At 40.4% G+C, this 19037-nt stretch overlaps 1 protein-coding gene and 1 long non-coding RNA gene across 5 annotated transcripts in view; one reads left to right on the top strand and one right to left on the bottom strand.

Annotated features, from left to right (window-relative positions):
* Positions 1-14319, bottom strand: part of SPPL2A (signal peptide peptidase like 2A) — a 29918-nt gene extending 15599 nt beyond the window's left edge. For 2 of the 4 annotated variants that reach the window (XM_075100453.1, XM_075100455.1), the window contains exons 1-6: positions 13833-14192; positions 9914-10033; positions 8477-8659; positions 7573-7662; positions 4126-4259; positions 1813-1964 (exon numbers count right to left, since the gene is read on the bottom strand). In XM_075100453.1, the coding sequence (XP_074956554.1) occupies positions 1813-1964; positions 4126-4259; positions 7573-7662; positions 8477-8659; positions 9914-10033; positions 13833-13886 (733 nt within the window). In that variant the 5' untranslated portion in view covers positions 13887-14192. Of the gene's footprint in view, positions 1-1812; positions 1965-4125; positions 4260-7572; positions 7663-8476; positions 8660-9913; positions 10034-13832 lie in introns of all 4 variants that reach the window. The other 2 variants (XM_075100454.1, XM_075100452.1) reach the window with 2 other exon arrangements.
* A 9-nt stretch (positions 14320-14328) lies between these two features.
* LOC142060351 (uncharacterized) lies at positions 14329-17521 on the top strand. The gene is made up of 3 exons (XR_012661710.1): positions 14329-14415; positions 16380-16437; positions 17431-17521. It is a non-coding gene; the product is annotated as an uncharacterized LOC142060351 (long non-coding RNA).
* Positions 17522-19037: the final 1516 nt, after the last annotated feature.

The following is a 19037-nucleotide window of genomic DNA, read 5'->3' as shown; positions in this document are numbered from 1 at the left end:
TCAATCACTTTGCTTATGCATAAACACATTAGCACCCCCAAGATTTGACTGATGATTTAGGTGGCATTTTAAGATACTAAACACCCTATCCCTTCCAAAAATTTCTATGTAGCTAGGAATCAGCTGGTTATGGAAAAAAAATCCCTCTATATTCCGTGTTCTAAATTATGGTATATTTTGTGTTCTAACTTATGGTAAGCACCCTGAAATGTGGAAAAATAATAAAAGCAGTTGTTTCCTACTTGGTGTTTGGGTTTTGGGGTTTTTTTGGTAGCAAAGTCCTGGCTAGAAAGCTGTTGTGATACCTACAAGGAGAGTTTTTTTAAAAAAAACAAACCAACAACACAAACCCCAAACCAACCAACCAAACAAAAAAACCACCACCACACAACACCAAACCAGGCAGGAAAGGTGCATTTTATAGTTGTAACCAAGATTGTGCACCATTATGATCTGTTAAGCCCCCAAAAGGCAAAACAAGACGTTTTGCACAACGGGGTCCTCTGAAGTCAATAAGAAATCAGCTGTATAAGGAATCTCAAATTTTGAGGCACAACGGGGAATTAATAATGCCTGAATACTTACAAAAATTGACACCAAGAACTCCATCATAGAGCTCAGCTTTGCAACTGGCTTTGTGCTGGAAACACTCCCTCCCTAGTATTTCAGTTACAGGTTTTATATTAACTTCAGGGTATTGATACCAGGACTTATATTCACACTCTATAGTAGTGACATATCAAAGGGGGGGGGGGGGGGGTTGGTTGCTTGTTTTTAATTAAATACACTCCCCCACCCCCAGGACAGCATCTTCTACTGCAGTAACAGCTTCTTTACCTCCAAGAAATTTCATATATGTCTGCACCAAAGCACACAGAACTAAGGCTTCTTAGCAAAAAGCTTTTACATATTTTCTTTGAACATTTCTTCCTCCCCCTAAATAATTTGTTACTCCTCTCCCTTTCTCCTTTAAGAAGCCTCTTTCTTCACTTCTTCAACATCTCAGAGTAACGGGACATTTTTAACCTAAACCTTTTCATCACATAAAAGGTTCATCAGTCTTGTAGTGGGACAAGTTTAGTAAAGGTAGCATTGCCCGTAGACAAGGTAACAAAAGCTAAACAAAATTAGCAGTCTGGATGGTAAAGTTTCTTTTGCAGAAAGGGTTTTTGCAGGGGGTTAACTGGTAAAAAGTTCTAGGAAAGACTGAGTTTAGGAGGCTTTCAGAATGAAAGTTATGTTGTTCGTACTAAAAAGTGTAATTTAAAAGAGTGTACATTTTCTGGTTGTATGATTTGAGGGCAGAAAAAATAAAAATAAACATCAACCAACAGTTTGGAAACTACATTTTACTGGAATCACATAAATCAACAACTTAGCTTATTGCTAGTATGCTTGAGCTTACTCCGTCATGATAATGCCATTTCACCTGATACTTTAATTAGGGCACTGCAACCACAAACTCAATGTCAATGTAACAATACCTAACAAAAGCTTTCACTCTAAACACTAACTTATCATTGCCATCCTCCCAGGAACATTAACATACAGCGTACACTTTTTTTACTAGTCGCTAGTCCTCTCCTCCACATTACTTCATTCGGAATAAGCACTGTCAAGGCAGCCTTTGTAAGATAGTAGAAGAAAGCTCCTCTCTTTTTTTAAGTAGCACTACACCTTTTTGACCCTCAACTCATACATGGAGAAAACAGTTAAAATAATTACATTAATTTTAGCTTAGAAATCTAGCTTTTCAGACTTAGACACCTAATAAGATCGTGCAGAAAAATGAGATTATCCATTGTTTCTTACCTAACCATTTGTAGAAGAAATAAAGTAAGACCAGCATGACACAACAGATGACAACAAACAAGATAACAGTTACAGGGGTGAAAGTAACATTTTCTTCCTTCTTCTGTCTTGTTTCTCTCTCCCCAGGACTTGTTATTGCTTTCAAATTCTCACTGTTTTAAGAAAATGACAAACACATTCACCTCAGATGACCGATTATTAAAACATTTTACCTGGACCAGAACTGTTGGTTATAAAGCATTTAGACTGACAGCATTTCAGACTAACCCTTCATACCATTATTAGACTTAAAAATTACAGAAAAACAGTATGCTTACTGTGTGAGTTTCTGTCAAATTTTTAATGGAGATATGCACTTCTAGCCTAGTACAGATCACAGTGAAGAGATTCTTAACTGCCCTCCTTTCCAATCATGTGGCAATCACCAACCATAAGGAGTACCCCCAACCAAAATCCTGATCCATGAGGAAAAGCAGTCTGATATCAAAACTCTTAAACTCCGTTTCAGGATGCACGCACTGAACTCACACACACCAGCACATCACCTCTGACTACAATATTTCTTGGGCTAAATGTAGTCAATCTGATAAATATGTCTATGACAAATCAAAATCATGGGTATTACACACTGTTTTAAACCATCAACTATAGACATTAGGTGTCTGCAAGAACCACACATGTTAGCAGAACAAAGCTAGCTAAGTGCTAGTTCTTTTACCCTTACACCTCATAATTAGAGTAAATGAAAGAGAGGGAGTGTAATTGGGGATTTTCACTGTAAGATTTCTGTGCATACATGCTCCATTTTCATACCTCACCATGCAAAAGAAGGAGACTTAAATTGTTGTGCATGTTCTTTGAGCAGATAGCCCTACTACTCTTCAGTACAGACGCTAGTGCAACTTGCCCATCGGATAGGCAGTTCCTGGGATTTGTCAGGAACATGTTACAAAATGCTGAATTCAGCACCGAAAGAGCTACCTTCAAAAGAAAAAACCCACAGGAGTAAGACACTTTGTTAGATGAATCACCTTCTCAGAGGACATGCTTTGAATAGGCAGCTTTTTTTTGGTTTTTTTTTTTTTTTTTTTTTTAAAAAAGCTCACCCTAGATTTATGAACATGCACTTCAACAAGTTTAAGATAATTACATCTAGGTATTTTTCAACAGGGGAGACAGCATCACGTTTTGTTATTTTAGCATTCAGTGCAGCCACACCCTATAGCACTGCAGGGTAAAAGAGAAGCATAAGCAGATCCAACTTTAAAAAAAAAAAAAAAAAAGAGAGAGAAACACACACCTCCCTCCTTCTACTTCTTAATCTCTTTAAAATCCCTAGATTTGCATAACTAGTGGGAAAGAGGAAGCCATTGTAATCACATAGAATCCACTCCCTGTTGTTCTGTGAAATAAAGCAGGAGAACACCAGTGAGAATGGGAAGCCCTACATAGTAATACACACTGGTCCATTCAACGTCTGCAGACATCCAACAAATAACTGCAGAATAACACCATGCTCTGAAAGGCCAGCTATATCCAGTTTAACCCCAGACTAAAAACAGTTCTATGCATCAAGCATGCTTTGCTTCACTAAAAAAAGCTGCACACCCCTCAAGCACAGTTCAGAAACCCCTACTACCCCTAGTTTCTCTGCATTTGCCACATTCTACACCACTTCTCCCTCCCCTTCCCTGCACAGGAACTGCTGCTGCCTCCTTGCCCCTGCCTAGTACTAGAGCTGCTATTGCCCCTGGCTCTGCTGCTCCACCAGATCACACACAGAGCTGAAGCAGATAAGCCTGGCTGGACTTTTAACTGTCTGTAGCCACGCAGACACAACCAAACTGCATTCCCCAGTGCTCCTAGTGACAGGAGTGCAGTGCAGAGACATTGCAGAGGGTGCCATACAGCCAATGCAGACATTACATACAATTATCTATGTACCTCTTGGATCACTGGATTTTAAAGGTGTCATTAAAATACCTACTTTCTATCATGGTGTTGGAGCATTACGATGCTAGTCATAACGTTTTGGTAAATTACCAAATGCTCTAACTCATTCCTCCTCCCAAGAGCTGCATTACCCCTCAGGGACTTTTACAATCTACTACTCATGGTTCCTTGAAGATCTAAGATGATTTTTTCAAAAGGTTGCAGTGCTCAAGCATTTCATGGAAAAGCAGCAAATTGCACCTAGATCTTCTAATTTTTTAACTACTAACCTAAAAGGACATAATTTCTCACGGATCATAGTCACAGTTTTCACAAATTTGTAGTTCACATAATTTAAGCAGTTCCATTTAACAAACTTACAGTTCTGCTACTCCACTCCAGTAGCCTCCTAGTGCCACTGTAAACACGGCGATTAGGAAGATGACAACCATACTGAAATCAAACTCTGGCAAAGGTGGTGAATAGAGAGTCACATTAACTTCATTTCCAAGTGCCTAAAAAAAAAAAAACCACAACCAAAAACAACCAACCAAACAACCTAACCATACAAGTTGGTCCGTAAGGACAACAAAGAAGTTATATTGCTTATTTTCCAGCAAGATAAACATTGTGTAGGTTAAGAGCAGGAAATTACAATGCTGAGAGAGCAAATTTTCAACTTACTGCACAAGACATCCCATACATTTGGCTTGGTTATTGTAAAGAAGCAGCACTTTCATGCCATCTTTCAGGATGGTCAGGTTTAAAAACAACCCTATCACTACTGCTGTGGTAATACATGGATACCACATGCAAAATGGTACTTCTTTGCATTCTTTCAACACTTCTGAGAAGCTGTGCCTCTAGCTTTTCATCCCCACAAGTACACCAAGTACTATCAAAGACTTCTGCTCTGCAGGAAAGCAAATCTGAGTCAATGAACTCCAAATACAAACTGCTCTTGAAACCACAAAACTCATGGTTCAGATATGGGCACGATGCTTCAGACAGGACATAGTGAAAACTCAAGGTGGCAGAAAGTTACTTAATAACAGCTTTAGATGGGCATGATTCAAGATGGATTCAAAAAAGAGAAGAAAGCAATTTCACTCCACTTAAAGAAATTAAGGCCAAAATAAAAAAGACAATCAGCTGAAGGACACAGGAGAAGATAGGATGGAACATGGAAACATAACTAATACTGCATAGTACAAAAATCTTGAAAGCAAAACCAAGATGCTTCCATTTGACTGAAAGGTGAGATTTAAGAAATAAAGACTGATAATTTGATAGAAAATGGAAAGTGGTAGGGAAGAAATGTTTGCTGTTGTAGTCAAGGCATTTAAAGCAATCCTGCAGTGACAATGGGCTTCAGAGACACAGCAGAAAAACAGATTATTAACAGCCTGCATATTGGATAAAAGCAGGAGAGGAGATGAACATGCCAGGCAGGTTTGGCTACAGCAAGGTCAAACTAGCAGTGGAGAGACTGAATGAGAAGCTGAGTAGTGTAGTGGAACATACTGGCCATATGTGAAGAAAGCTGATTCATTTCAGCATCTGAATGATCTAGTTACAGATTAGCCTGCCTTACTGCAGGCTAAAGAAGTCAGAATGATTCCTTTCCCTGAAGTTATGGAAGTTCCGAAAACAAAAAAGAAAAATCAAATTCTAGTGAAACATTGCAGTTGTATGAAGTGGAACATAATGTTAAGTAAAGGCAAAAAAAACCCTACTCAAGTTAGAGCATCCTGTATGTAAAAAAAAGAAGACAAAGCCCCAAACCAAACACAGACAGACACAAAAAAGGACCAAAAAAACCCCAAGAAACCTAAAGGCTTATACATTTTTAGTATTAAATTCCAACATGTCTTAATCCAGTTTTTCCTTTAAGTTTCATAAATCTTATAAAGTATAAATCACATTAGAATCTAGAGTGATTGTTTCATTTTGTTCCTAGTGTTCTGCTCTTCACTAAAAACTTGCAGAGTCTCAACTTCCACAACAGGGAGCACTAGCATCAAATACATTGCATCAGATAACAACTGCAGGAGAGCTGTCCACTTACTAGGCGGTTTGTGACACTGCTATTGCTATCGAGACCCACAGCGTACCTGACTCGAATCGTGAAAGCTAACAGAGATAAAACCTTCTAAGAAAAAGTAGAAAGAATGCTTATATAAACTAGTTACGCTCAGACTGGTGCTGTCTCTCTCTCTCCCAAATAAAAGGAGAAAGTTGGAAGCCTTGAAGAGTTAAAACAGAAATACAACTGTAATATGAAGAGTACAATGGCTCCCAGCTTGCCAGCAGCACATATCACTCAAAACAACAGCTGCCAGTGACATGACAGAAGGCTTTGGCAAAAACTACATCAGAACCAGGAAAGGATCTTTTGTAGTCTAGGCTGTGTTCCTCACCACTTTTACAAAAGTAGTCTCATTAAGACAAAACGAAATTCTTTCATTCAACAGCAGTATGAGACATCTTCAGGCACACTAATCTAGGAAAGTTACTTTGGTGAGTTATTATAGCTACACAGAAGTGATTCTACATCATACCACCCTAGGCAGCACTAGGTAATCAAGTGGTGCAGAGGAGATTCAGAACAAATTAGGGATCTTACCTTGCCCTTGTTCCCTTTCATGTTAGTAAGGTATATCTTAAAACCACTCAACTAAGCAAACACCACTTCTCTTACTTGAAGAAACAAGTTTCAAGACAGAGGACAACCTGAACCAAGACACAGTATTCATCAAGACTATGACAAACTAAGGACAGTCATCACAAACCGTCAGTCATGTTAATGCTTGGCAAGAACCAGTCTTTAATGGGAACAGACAGAAAACAACCAAAGTCCTATACATCTAGGCATGGTTTCAGTTTGCATACTTACCTAAGACAACCTCCCATGGCAGCTCTGAAGGTTAAGAGCAGAAATGGTGAAGTGAGCTTGCAAATTCAATCCAAGAAGCTAAGACTACACAGGTTAGTGCTAGCCTGCGCTATTCACAGAAAAACATGTGCATTGCAACCCCTGCCTAACAAAGCTATTTAACACTAAACAAAAAACAAAACAACAGAACAACAGAAAAAGCGACACCAAAGAAAAGATAATGTTTTCTTTAAAACCCTCTGCAATATTCTGTAGCCTAATATTATATGTCAAGGAAAACAAACTCCAAATGCCCCCAGAACAAAATCCCCTGCTTATAAAGTGTTGGAGATACCACAACTGCCACATTTTAATGACTCACGCTTGGCATCTCACCATGAACTCATCATCAGAAGCTCAAACTATACTGCTTAACTGCTCTGTAACAGATGCAATCGTGCTATACAAAGAGAACTCATCGTCAGGCAAAGACCAAAAAAAAAAAATCCCCTCGCACCTTCTTCAAGATCCAGCCTGATAAGGTACTGCTTGCCTGAAAGGTATCATGCCAGTAGGTACAAGCTCAATTGTTGTAGCTTCTGCGCTAAACGAACAGCCCTCTCCGATTACAGCACTTGACCTACTTCAGGCCTCTGCAATTGTATACAGGTCTACAGGAAGGCTGGTTATCTTGTTTAGCAGGAAAACTTCTAAGATTACCCTCCCTCCAGTAAGGTATTACATTTCCCATTCTTAGTGTTCTAATTAATCATTCTCTCAAATTAACCTGAATTAGGACAACTAGCACTTCCACGACCTCTGTGAAACTGGAAACAGTTATCTATGCACATTCAAATCAGGTAGACGTCCATATCTGACCTGAAATTATTGTATTTATTTGTTCAAAAACCTAAGTTTATAAAACCATAACGTGCCGAAGTTCTATTACTTACCAGCTGCATATCTACTATGTCATTATATCTTATAAGAGCAACTGGAAGAGTCACATCTTCAAAATCAGTCTTGTTATCTGAAAGAGAAGACTAAAAGAGAAAGTGTCAGTGATAAGTATGTTGAGCCTAATTGCAAAGCAAGTTAGACCCTTAAAAGCAGATTATCCTTCAGTGTATTTGTAAGAAGAAAAAAAAGCTCATTCACCACCTTTTGCAAAAGGTTAATGAAGACAGACAGATGTACTTAAATCAAAACTGGTGATACTACCAACACATCTGGATTCATAAAGGTCTTGTGCTTTTATAGTATAACACGGGATAATCAAAACTGGTTTTGTTCTGTATGCTTTTAAAACAAGATTAACTTTTCAGGATAATCACACAAATTCATAAATTGCAAATATTTGTTCATACATGTTGAAGTTCTAACAGAGAACAAAAAAGCAACAGAAGTATCTGTAAAGGCATCTCAAAATGCCTTTTTTAATTTCAATTTTGGATTACATTTTCCTATGTTTTTGTCACACACATCTAAAACAAAGCATCACCTAAGATTACAGGGAATTCAGAGTACAGTGCATGATAAAGACAAACATTTGCATTCACAAACACAATTAAAGATCAAGGAACAGATTTAAAATACAATTCAGCTGTAGATACTTTTAGGCAATATAACACAGAATTGCAAAGAGCTAACTGGGAATGACCCTCTTGGTCTCAGGAAGAGCAGTTGTGCCAGCACAGCGCTCTGTGGGGAAGGTTAACGACTTATGCTGGAATCCTACATATCGCCAGGGTCCTCTGGTTTTGCTGTTTCTCTCAGCTAACCCTGCACAACACTGCATCGGACCAAACAGGTAAGATACTATTTCACTACAGAAGAAAACTGTATGTTGTAACTTACCAGCCTAGGTTTACTGGCAATCAACAGCATTTTAGCACCTGCACTTTGTGCAATTCTTGCTTTCTCCAAAAAAGTGCAGTTTCCTCGCATTACTACAACTGCTTTGTCCTTCATTAAGACTGAAGGAACTTCAGAAGAATTGCAGAGTACCGTAGAAGTCAGGTTTTCCAGAGTCCTGAAAGTCTGCAGGGGGAAGAGGAACGTGATGAAAATAGGAAATTTGATACTGCAAACTAATCTAGATGACATTAGTATGGTCTCTAATTTGATGTTTGCCAGAAGGAGGCATAACCAAAAGGAATCATTAATTCATTAATATAAAATCAGAGCAGCAGTTTCTGCAGCCTGCAATATTGAGGGACATTTAAAGCAGAGTATAGCTGAAATATCTGGCTGTTTCTAAACACAATTTCACAGCAGTAGTTGCTGTGATTTAAACATAACAAACTGGTTATATAGAAAAATCACTGCTTGTAGATCTGAGGAATCCAGTGTACACTCTGCAGTATCTCCTGGCTTCACAAACCAGAAAATCATTGACAGACACAACATTGGAGCTCTGAGGTATAATACTAGTTCAAGAACAGCTGGCAAGCCTCATCATATGTTACTTATTACTAAAAAAAATTTTAAGAGACTTCTATCCTTATTTGAAAGCTCAATTCCATATTGACAATTATTGTTAAATTGTCAGTTTTCTTCAGTTAGTCAAGACATCCCAATGGCCAAAGTAGCACAGCAAAGATGGTTGGGGCAGACAAATATTTTTTTACTCTGTTTTACATTGAGTTAACCTGCTAATGACTGACAGGAGGGAAGGGAGGAAAAAGTGCCTTGATCACTTCCATACAAAGTATTTCCTGTTTATAAGAAAAGTGCCTAAAGAAAAACAAAAATTGTTTCTGTGTCATACCCTAGTTTGGTTCAAAGACACGCACTCAGAAAATATAGTGTGGTGATATATTGCTGATTATCTCCTATTCCATCATGTTTTCAAGACAACTAAACAGAAGGTCAAACTGATGAACCAATGTAAGAAATCCGTTTCACAGGTTTGCAACTTTTTTGTAAACAAATAAACAGAAGTTTTACTCCCAAATCTAAAACTTGGACATACTGGTAATACCTGAAGAAAAAAAATTAACAATATCAGTTGAATATATAAATGTATTTAAAACCAGTTCTAAGCAGAGAGAGCATCACCTTTGTAAACTTTAGGAGGTAACTTTGAAGTACAGATATAGAGATTTGGGGGTGGGGGGGTGGGTGGGTGTGTGAGAGAGAGAGAGAGAGGTGGGACACAACTCCACATAACCCAAAGAGGTAAGTATTCAATGTAACACCTATTTAACTAAAAATTTTGAAGACCAATTATAGCTGATCCAAATTCATATTGCATTCTAGTTTTTTTAGGGAGTACAATTATAAGCTACTTACACCATTGTCCAGGCTCTTTGGAAGAGATATCCAATTAGAATTGTATATTATACAGTAATCCTTTGTTACTGGAGGCACACCATTTCCAGAAGCGTGCAGGATCCCCTCATCTGCAGTTACCTGCAATAAACCAGGGTGTTCTGAATTAAACAAAGTTCAGACTATCAATATACAGATATTCTTCTAAAAAGCTCTTAGGAAGAGAAAGAACTGTTTGGAGAAGAGGAATTTATTCAATTAATTATTTTATATCATGAATTATTTCATGAGAGTTGGGTAGCTTGAAAGCAGAATGGAAAAAGAGTAAAAATCAAGTCACTGGGTAAAACTATTAATCCTCATTTCAAATACAATGTATTTGTTACAGGTACAGTTTATGTCACCAGGTAGAATACCATCAAGATACCCAAGAAAATTATTTCAGATTCTGTATCCTATACTTTCCAAAAAGTATAAAATTAAACTTAGAAAGCAATTAAAACAGTACATGGAAAAGCGGATTAAAGTCTTTCCCTCCTTGCAGAGTCTACAATTTACCCTTCTAATAAAGGCACTATACGACAATTCCTAGAATATTTTTATCAAATAACTGTAAACAGAAAGAGATCAGCTAGTGTACTTTAAGAAGAATTTGTGTAGTTAATGAAAGATTATCTCTCTGAGACACCAGTATTAAGTCCATCACATAATATGATTTCTATTACTTACTAACAGATATTAATTTCAAAATTTCTGATAATTTTAGGGATATATAATTCTCCCCAAGCATTAATATACCAATAAAGGTCAGGTATCTAAATGGATACATGAACGGACTAAGGGTTAGATGTACCTACAGCTATGAAGTAGTGAAAATAAATAAGCATCATTTGTATCTCAAAAAAGTGCCACTTTAAGAAAACTGGAAGATTATCTCATTTTGACTGTTTTTCTTGAGAGAGAAACTGACCTCAATATGAGGAAGTATCAATAGTTAAAAAAATTAAATCCTGTTGTACATTCCAGGTTTGTCTGACAGAACACCGAGATATTAAGCTAGAAGTAGGCATGGGTAAGGGGGGAAAGCCCAAATATTTGTTAGATGTACAATGTTAATCATTAACAGTGCTATGGAGGCATTTCTCCTTGGGCTAGTGTATCAGTACTCTGTGGCAAGTGAGAAGTGGAGAGAAAAGAGAAACATGACAATATTGTTTCAGAGGTTTATGTCTGCCTGGTTTGAATAGCAAAAAACCTTCTTCAGAGGAATCCTTTATATTGGCCATGGCACATGAACATCTGCTGGGAAAACTGTGTCAAAGGGCCTGAGCACATTAACTGTTTAACATAAAACAGTTCTTCAGCTGTCAGCTAAAATAAGTTGTTCCATGATTTATGAGCAGCACAAAAATTATCAAGCTTCCCTCTTAAGTGCACTCACCTAAAACTATAAGCTAATGGCAAATTAAAAGCAATAAAGACCTTTAACAGGTGCAAACCCCAGATGCTTATATCCATTAAAAGCTCTTTCTGCTTCACGAGGTAGAATAATATGGGTTTTCTGGGTTCCCGGAAATCAAGTGTTAATGCTACACCAGCATAAGTCTACCTAGAAGGAGCGACTACCTGCATATTTGATACGCGTATTTGGTTTGGCAAGCTTCCGTTCTCTGGGGATGAATCAGGGAACACAATTCTTGCTCACGAGGTGGGCAGAAGGAGCACCAGAGCGTGACATTTACATTTACCCTCACATATTCATTGCTGAACTCTGAAGACAGCACTGAGAAGTTAAAAATGAAGATAAATGCTACACCTCACTTGGAATATCCCCACTAAAATCCTGTTGCATCCAGCTGAACTTTTAGTATTTTCAAATTGCTTCGGTATCCTTCTTCCACAACAGACAAGGGCTACTAGTTTGGGTGCGTGGCCTTGCAGTCAGCTGTACCACTGAATATTACAAACCAAGTCTTACTCTCAGCATACGTGCAAAGTAAGAATTTCTAACCAAGTATATTTTCAATCTTGTTACTTAAGTAGAAGACTAAGAGTATGTCCACAAAACTGCTCCTGAAAAGATTAACCTCCTTCCATAGGCTGGCTTGCTCCAGCATGAAAATGTTCCCACCTAGAGTAGAGGCTGCCCTTGCCTAAAGGGGCATCATCATCTCCTTGTACTTCAGGTTCAGGTAATTCCCAATGGCCCCCCACTTCCAAACAAATTTCTTCCTATTTTTGACAGGTTGTTCCCTCATCTTATTTCCTTCCTTTATCATCTTTAGACTTTTCTTGTATAATTCCTTATCTTTGTTAGAGAAGACGTCTCATACTGTCTCTTAATCTTTATTTTTTCTAACATGTCCCTGTCACTGCAGGGATATAAGCCTGGGCTGACTTGAGCTTTAGAGTGCACCGGTAACCCCACCATGTAGATTACTGGAAGTTGTATGAACCAGTGGACACAAGAGACCAAACAAAGCCTATCTTTACAATATCCTTCACAGTTAGCATCTAGATAAGACACACAAGAAACTCAAAGGTACAGAACAGGGAGAAGGTATTTTATATGCCGCAAATAGCAACATAAACCTCACAGAAGTGTAAAAAGGTAGGAAAAAACTAGCCATGAACAGAACAGGCATAATTTCTTATGTAACACACACACAGAAACTGCCCCTCCTTCCCTCCCTCTGGGCACTGCAATGCAGGGGAACTGGCACCCATGCTCAGAGAGCAGCAGTGGTCCTTCCCCCAACAACTACTACCTTTCTGAGCGCTAACTCCCTATGCTGTTAGTCTCGGGACACTATTCTTGAGGCTGAATGACCCAGTCTAATGATCACCACTGCTATAACTGCATTTATAGAGCAAAGTAGGAGGCAGGACATGGAGCCTGGAGTCCTACAGGAGAGCAGGAGAAGCCCCTTCCCTTGTCTGCAGCAAACCATTGGGTTAAGGAGTAAAGCCACTCTTCAGAAAACCCCAACACAACTAACAGCAGTTACGTGGGGCTCACAGACAGAGAGGGGGGCACTTCATAGAGAGACACAAGCTACTTCACCCAAAGGCGTTCTCAAGGCACTAACAAACTGCACCGTGCACCTACTGTTGGGCATATCCAGAAGTGACTTCCTGTGCAGGCAAGTACTATTCTTCATGCCTTACCGAAGCAAGGTAAAAATTGATAAAAACAAGCAAACAAACAAACAAAAAAGCCCAACAAGTTAGTGGAGCAGCATTCAATGCAGATATGCCTTTCATACAGCTTCAGCAGATTACAGAGGTTTCTTGCATCCCCATTTCACTATTCCATTAGGCAGAAAGCAATGTACCGGATTTCCATGGCAATATACACCTGTGCACAGAGAGTGGCCCCAAAGATGGCCCATACAGAAACCAAAATGAAACTTCAGATGAACAAGCCAAAAGCCAGCACACACACACGCATCACGAGCTTGCCCCCTTCCCCAGCATCCTAATTTAAATGCCTCTAGAAACAACATCAGCGTTTATCTACGCCAGCACCCGGGCGTTTGTCACCCAAACCCGCCGACGCGTGACCGGAGGCCGGGCACGGGGGGCGGGCAGGGGCTCGGGGGGAGCCGCGGGGCCTGGCCCAAGGCAGGCCAGGGAGACCCCAATCCCCCAGTCCCCACCTCGGTGCCGAGTCGGCCCTGAGGCGTCGAAGGCGGGGACACACGCCAGCCCAGCCGGGGGAAGCGAGAATAGGGCGGGCCGCGCCCGCGGCGACCGGGGGCCTCCAGGTAGCAGTCCCAGGGGGGTCGGGCGGCCAGGGGAGGGAGCAGTCCCGGGGGTAAGGCGGGCAGGGGAGACCCAACGGCCGGCAGAGAGGGGTGAGCGACGGGCGGCTCGGCCGGCCTCGCCGCCACCCGGCTCCCTCCCGGGCCCCGGCGCCTCCCGCGGCGAAGTCCCTTACCAGTGAGAGCAGCAGGCCCCACAGCGCGGCCCACAGCAGCCCGGCGGCCCTCATCTTCCTCAGTGGCCGCCGCCGCCACCTGCTCGGGGAAGAGCCTCGGCCGGGCCCGGGCTCTCCACGGCCGCCGCGGAGCCTTTCACCTCCGCCGGCTCCCGGAGAGGCGCCACTTCCTCTTCCGTCAGCCGCGGCCGATGGGGGCGGCTGCTGCTCCTGCTGCTGCTCCTGGCGCGGCCACCGGGGCGCCGCGGCCCCCCTTCGCCTCTGCCGCGGGGACGGACGGACGGACAGCCCACCCGCTCGGGTGGCGCCGGGGACGCGGACACCGCGTTACGGCTCCCGCAAGTCCGGGCCCAGGCGGGCGGGCGTCCCCAGGGCTGCTCCCCGGCGGGGCGGGTGCGAAGGGGTCTGTTGCGAGGGGAGCCGGGGCGGCCCACGCGTGTCCCTGCTGACAGGCGCAGCTGCCCCTTGCACACCCCACCCCGTGTTTACTTGTGCCTTGTTCTTTCGCTGCGGTTTTGTGGGCGGTCAACAGCTGTGAGCTTGTCGGGCTTCCCCCGGCACCTCCTGGATGTGCGGGTTTTAGGTACTTAGTGCTACCCGAAACCCTTCACGGGCACCACAGGTGAAAGGAAAGGGACAGTTTTGCCCCACATCTCCCGAGACAAATCTGACTTAGTCTTTCTGGATGGTCAAGTGCACACTCGAAGCCACGGGAGAGGGGCACGATGGGGATAGCAACGGCTCTTAAGTGAGAGCAACAAGTACAAGAAACAGCAAAACATGAGCTATAACAAAAAGTTGAGGGAATTTGCATTGTTTGCACTTAAAAAAAAAAAAAGGCATTTCAGAGATGTCTTCTAGGCTTTGCAAGCATTCAGAGGGCTGCATCAGATGTAAGGTCTAGCAATGATTTGCAGGGAGGAGGTGGATTGAAATTGAAAGAGCCCTGTGATTTACCAGCTAAGTTGTGCAACATCTTTCACCGCAGGTTTTCAAGCACTGGTTACGCTGTCTCCTCCTGCCCCTTCCTGAAGGACCGGGGCCTGCCGCAGGGCCAGCCTGCACAGGGAGGTGGAAGAAGTGAAGATGACAAAGACTATTAAAGAAAGAGGGGGATGTGGCGAGGGGCAAGGGAAAAGGGAGAGGCAAAAGGATGAGAGTTGAGCTACAGCACAGCATTAGTAGATCAAAGCCTTAACTGGGTAACCCACTTGCTTGAGTTGCTCACAAACTAAGTGGTTTTTCAGTTATTACTGATAATAATAATTATATCTTAATATATACAGTATATTAATATATAACATCAATTATTCAATAATTAAAAACCGTAATAACCGAGTTATTACTACTGAGGAAGGAAGTTCCTGCATGCATGGTTTTCCCTCTGTGTGAATTTAAGGACAACGCCATTTAAAATATCTACAAGCAAGATTTCCCACTGCATTATGGCAAATTTTCAGTAAGCTGTTCTGTTGCTGTAAAAATCTGAATAACATTTACCTGTGTGTAAGTAAGCAGTGTTTTGATGAACACATATTTTGATAAGAGGCAAGCTTCGCCCCCCCCAGTGACTATCTGCAATTCATCTTTATATCAGCAACAGAACAGGGTTATACATCTTGTAGATTTGCTAGGCTGCAAAAGTGTGTCTAACTATTTAATGTGCTTGAACAGTGAAAGATAATGCCACACCATGACACAGCTAATAATTCATATTCTATGCAGAATTGGTATTTAAAAAAAAAACGAGCTAGTACATTGCCCATCTGTGTGTTTCTATTTTGGTACTGTTGTCAGAGTAACCATGACACTTTACACCAAATACTATCTCTTCTTCTGAATCTAACAAGATCTAGATGACATATTAAACCGATTACTTCAATAAATCTATCAGTTCTGTGATCTGTAAAGAGCTAAGGGCATGTGCATGACAGTGTATTTCAGGCATGGAAGAAGTGTTTAATCTGAATTGCAAGTGCATAGCTGCTCACAGGATCGAATTCTGCGGGGGTATCCTGCCCTACCACATACCAATCCCTCTTCTTGCATTCCCCAGGAAAACACAGCAGTTTTTACTCTGTCTGCAGCTAAAAAGAAGTTGGGCTGAGGATAAATACCAGAGTACAATTTCCTTTTGCTTGAAGTGTACATTTGGTTTGATCTCCCCTGCCTTGATGCATATTTAAAGATACTGTGTAAACCTCTCTTACATTCACATTTCCTGCATCCAGTGGGCCTGCACAGGTGGGAAGTACCTGCACTGAACAGCCCTAATGTTAGCTCAGGACACGAGCAGCTCATATTGAGGACATCACTAAAATCTTAGGTGATCCTCATTGGCAACTTAAGTAGTCCTTAATTTTTACCATTCGCTTTCATGTGTAACTAACAGATGATCTAGTCTCACATTTCAGCACTATGAGAAAAACTAGGCTTTATTCATATATGTTATTTCCAATCCCAGGCAGAAGAATACAAGGTTATAAAGACATCCAGAGCCTGAAGAATGACTTCAAAGCCTAAAAGATTTTTTTTTCTTCCCCCCAGGTTTAAACCTGAAAGTCCTTATTTGGAATGAACAACACAGTTTCTACACATAATCAGTGTAAGATACTGAAAATCCACACCAAGAATTGCATCCTTTCTGTACCACCGTAATTTTTTCATCAGAGAAAAGAAGAGAAACAACACTCAGAAAAATCCCTTTCCCAATCAAAACATCAAAATGAAATTAATCCTGTAACTTGGCTTAGGCATTCCTAAAGCATTAACACACAGAGATGTTTAATGTAGGCTTTGAGCACATTAGTTAGAAAGTGGAAACTGAAGCTAAATAACCATTACCACAGAAAAGAAACCCCTTGAATAACACTACACAAATATTGAAATTCTTTTCAAAGGGATGATAAAATTATCCCTTCCTTCCTCCTGCCTGTTTTCCACCACATACACACTCTTCTAAACAAAAATTGACTCATAAGCAAAGACATCCAAAACATCTTCCATTCCAAGGCTGTTCTTCTGACTCTCCCATTGCATTAAGTGCTACTTTATGGTTTTTTTCCATATTTATCAGCCTCTGGGCTTTTGAGTAAACTTATTCCTACCAGCCTGCCTTTTTCTGTTCCTTTCCCTATATCACTTTATCAAATTAAATTTGCTCTTCCCTTAGCTTAACTTTGAATTACTGTCTAATTCTGTTAATTTTGCATGAAATACCATAAACAGAAAATATCTGCCTTTTTAGGTAGGCAGACTTGGAAGAGTGGCTATCAGCATTAGGTATTTCAGAGAAAACATTGCATAATTTTTAAAGGACTAAGATTGTAAAAGAAACTAGACTTTGCTCACTAAACAGTTACGTCATACAAAAATCAGTAAAATGGGCTGTTGGGTACACAAGCTTCAGAGGGATGAAGGAATTTTTAATACACTGTATTAGTTTCTACGAACTAAGAGAAAACACTGACCCGAATACTGAATGTAAATATATTTCTAAGAAATGTAGTGGATGGTAGAGTAATAGAGCAGAATAAAGGAAAAGGAAGTGTCTTAACCAATGAAAGTTTTACCCCCTCCTATGAACTGTCTCTTTCAGTGCTCTGTATTTTCATGGCTTCCTGGCTGGAGCCTGGAACAAGACAGCAAGGTAACACAGTGAAACCTCTTCATTAAAGTGACACAGGGAACATCGTTATGGAAACCTGCTGTCTCTGAGAGATGTACACACATGGCAAAGATGAGGATACTTGCAACAGCCTGATTAAACCTCTATCGCCTGGCAAGAAAATGGTCCAAAACACAGAAAGACTGGTATTTAAGCATTATTTATTAATACAAACACATCTAACAACTTTTCCCCAGGTACTAACAGCCTTATCCGAACACCAGTATCAATCTCTGCAAGCAAGAGATGCCCAAGTTCGCTGGGTATCATGCAATGGAGAGAAGAGCCAATTCAAATGCATTTTCAAAGGTGGTGTTTAAAGTAGTTGAAAGAAACTAGTGAAAGCCTTCCTCATATGCCATTATGCAGCAAGGCCACATTAGCATGCATTAATGAAGGACTGTAAGCCTTACTTTTGAATTATATTTTCAAGCTTGTATCACACCCACAAAGGTGTTGAGTCAGGTTTTAATATTTCCTGGTGGCAGAGACTGCAAGGGTAAACATGGGTAGCTGCATTTAAAGGCATATTACTTTCACTATTAATGTGCAGCGTCAGCACAGGTTGAGACTGGACCTCATATATTAGAACTTACATACATTAGAGCAATTTTTTCAAAACAGATTTCTGTCTAGAATAAGTGTCATTGTTTTGCCTGATCTACAAATCCTTAATTTCACAGAGACAGCTCACTGTGAAGAGATTAATTAGTGGTTATCGGTACAGTCTTCATTCACCTTTAGACTGAGCTCAGGTAAGTTATGTAAAATGTACATGTCTTTCTTAACCACGAGCAAGACCAGATGCATGCAAATACACTATTATATATTAAAAAAAAATCCTGTAACAAAACACTCTTTGATGAACAATCTGAAATTAGTTAGTCATCCACTTGTACAGAGGCCAATGTCAGCTTTAAAAGCACACCAAATTCTCTCTCAGTAGTTTAAATGTAGATTTTAAGTCCATTTTTTTTAACTTCCAGTAAGCCAGATGAATCATACTAATTTCAGTTTAAAAGAATGGATATTTTCCATCCACATTACTTATTTAAGATGAAGGTCTAAATATATACATATATATTAAAACAGTAAAAGACATAATTCAACTTTTTTTCACCCCTGAAATAGGGTGGGCCCTTAGTAATAACCACCTTGGTTTTGTTCAATTTGGATTTACATGCAAATATCAGAGGAAACTTAAAATTTGTTATAAAGAGAATATTCTTCTCATGTACATTGTTTTAATGTTTTTAAAAAAAAGCTTCGCTGAGGAAAGTTGTTTCAATACAGCTTTGTGGCCTTGATTTCATGAGTAATTTACTGTGGAGGTCTCAACGGACACCTCAAAGTTGTTGTTCTTGTCCATCTGTTACTACTCTCTTCTACATGGGCTTAAAATTAGGTTAAGATAATTTCCTCCCATTTGAGCTATGTTTTTGGATAACATTTTAGGACTTTGGTCATGCTAGTGGGATGCACAGAAACAGGATGTATGGAACAAGTGACAACCACAAGGTGTTCAGCATCCATACTGC

Source organism: Phalacrocorax aristotelis, chromosome 7, assembly GCF_949628215.1.
Source record: "Phalacrocorax aristotelis chromosome 7, bGulAri2.1, whole genome shotgun sequence".
NCBI lineage: Eukaryota > Metazoa > Chordata > Aves > Suliformes > Phalacrocoracidae > Phalacrocorax > Phalacrocorax aristotelis.
Note: the sequence above shows the minus strand (reverse complement) of the source record. Positions and strands in the feature narration are given on the sequence as shown.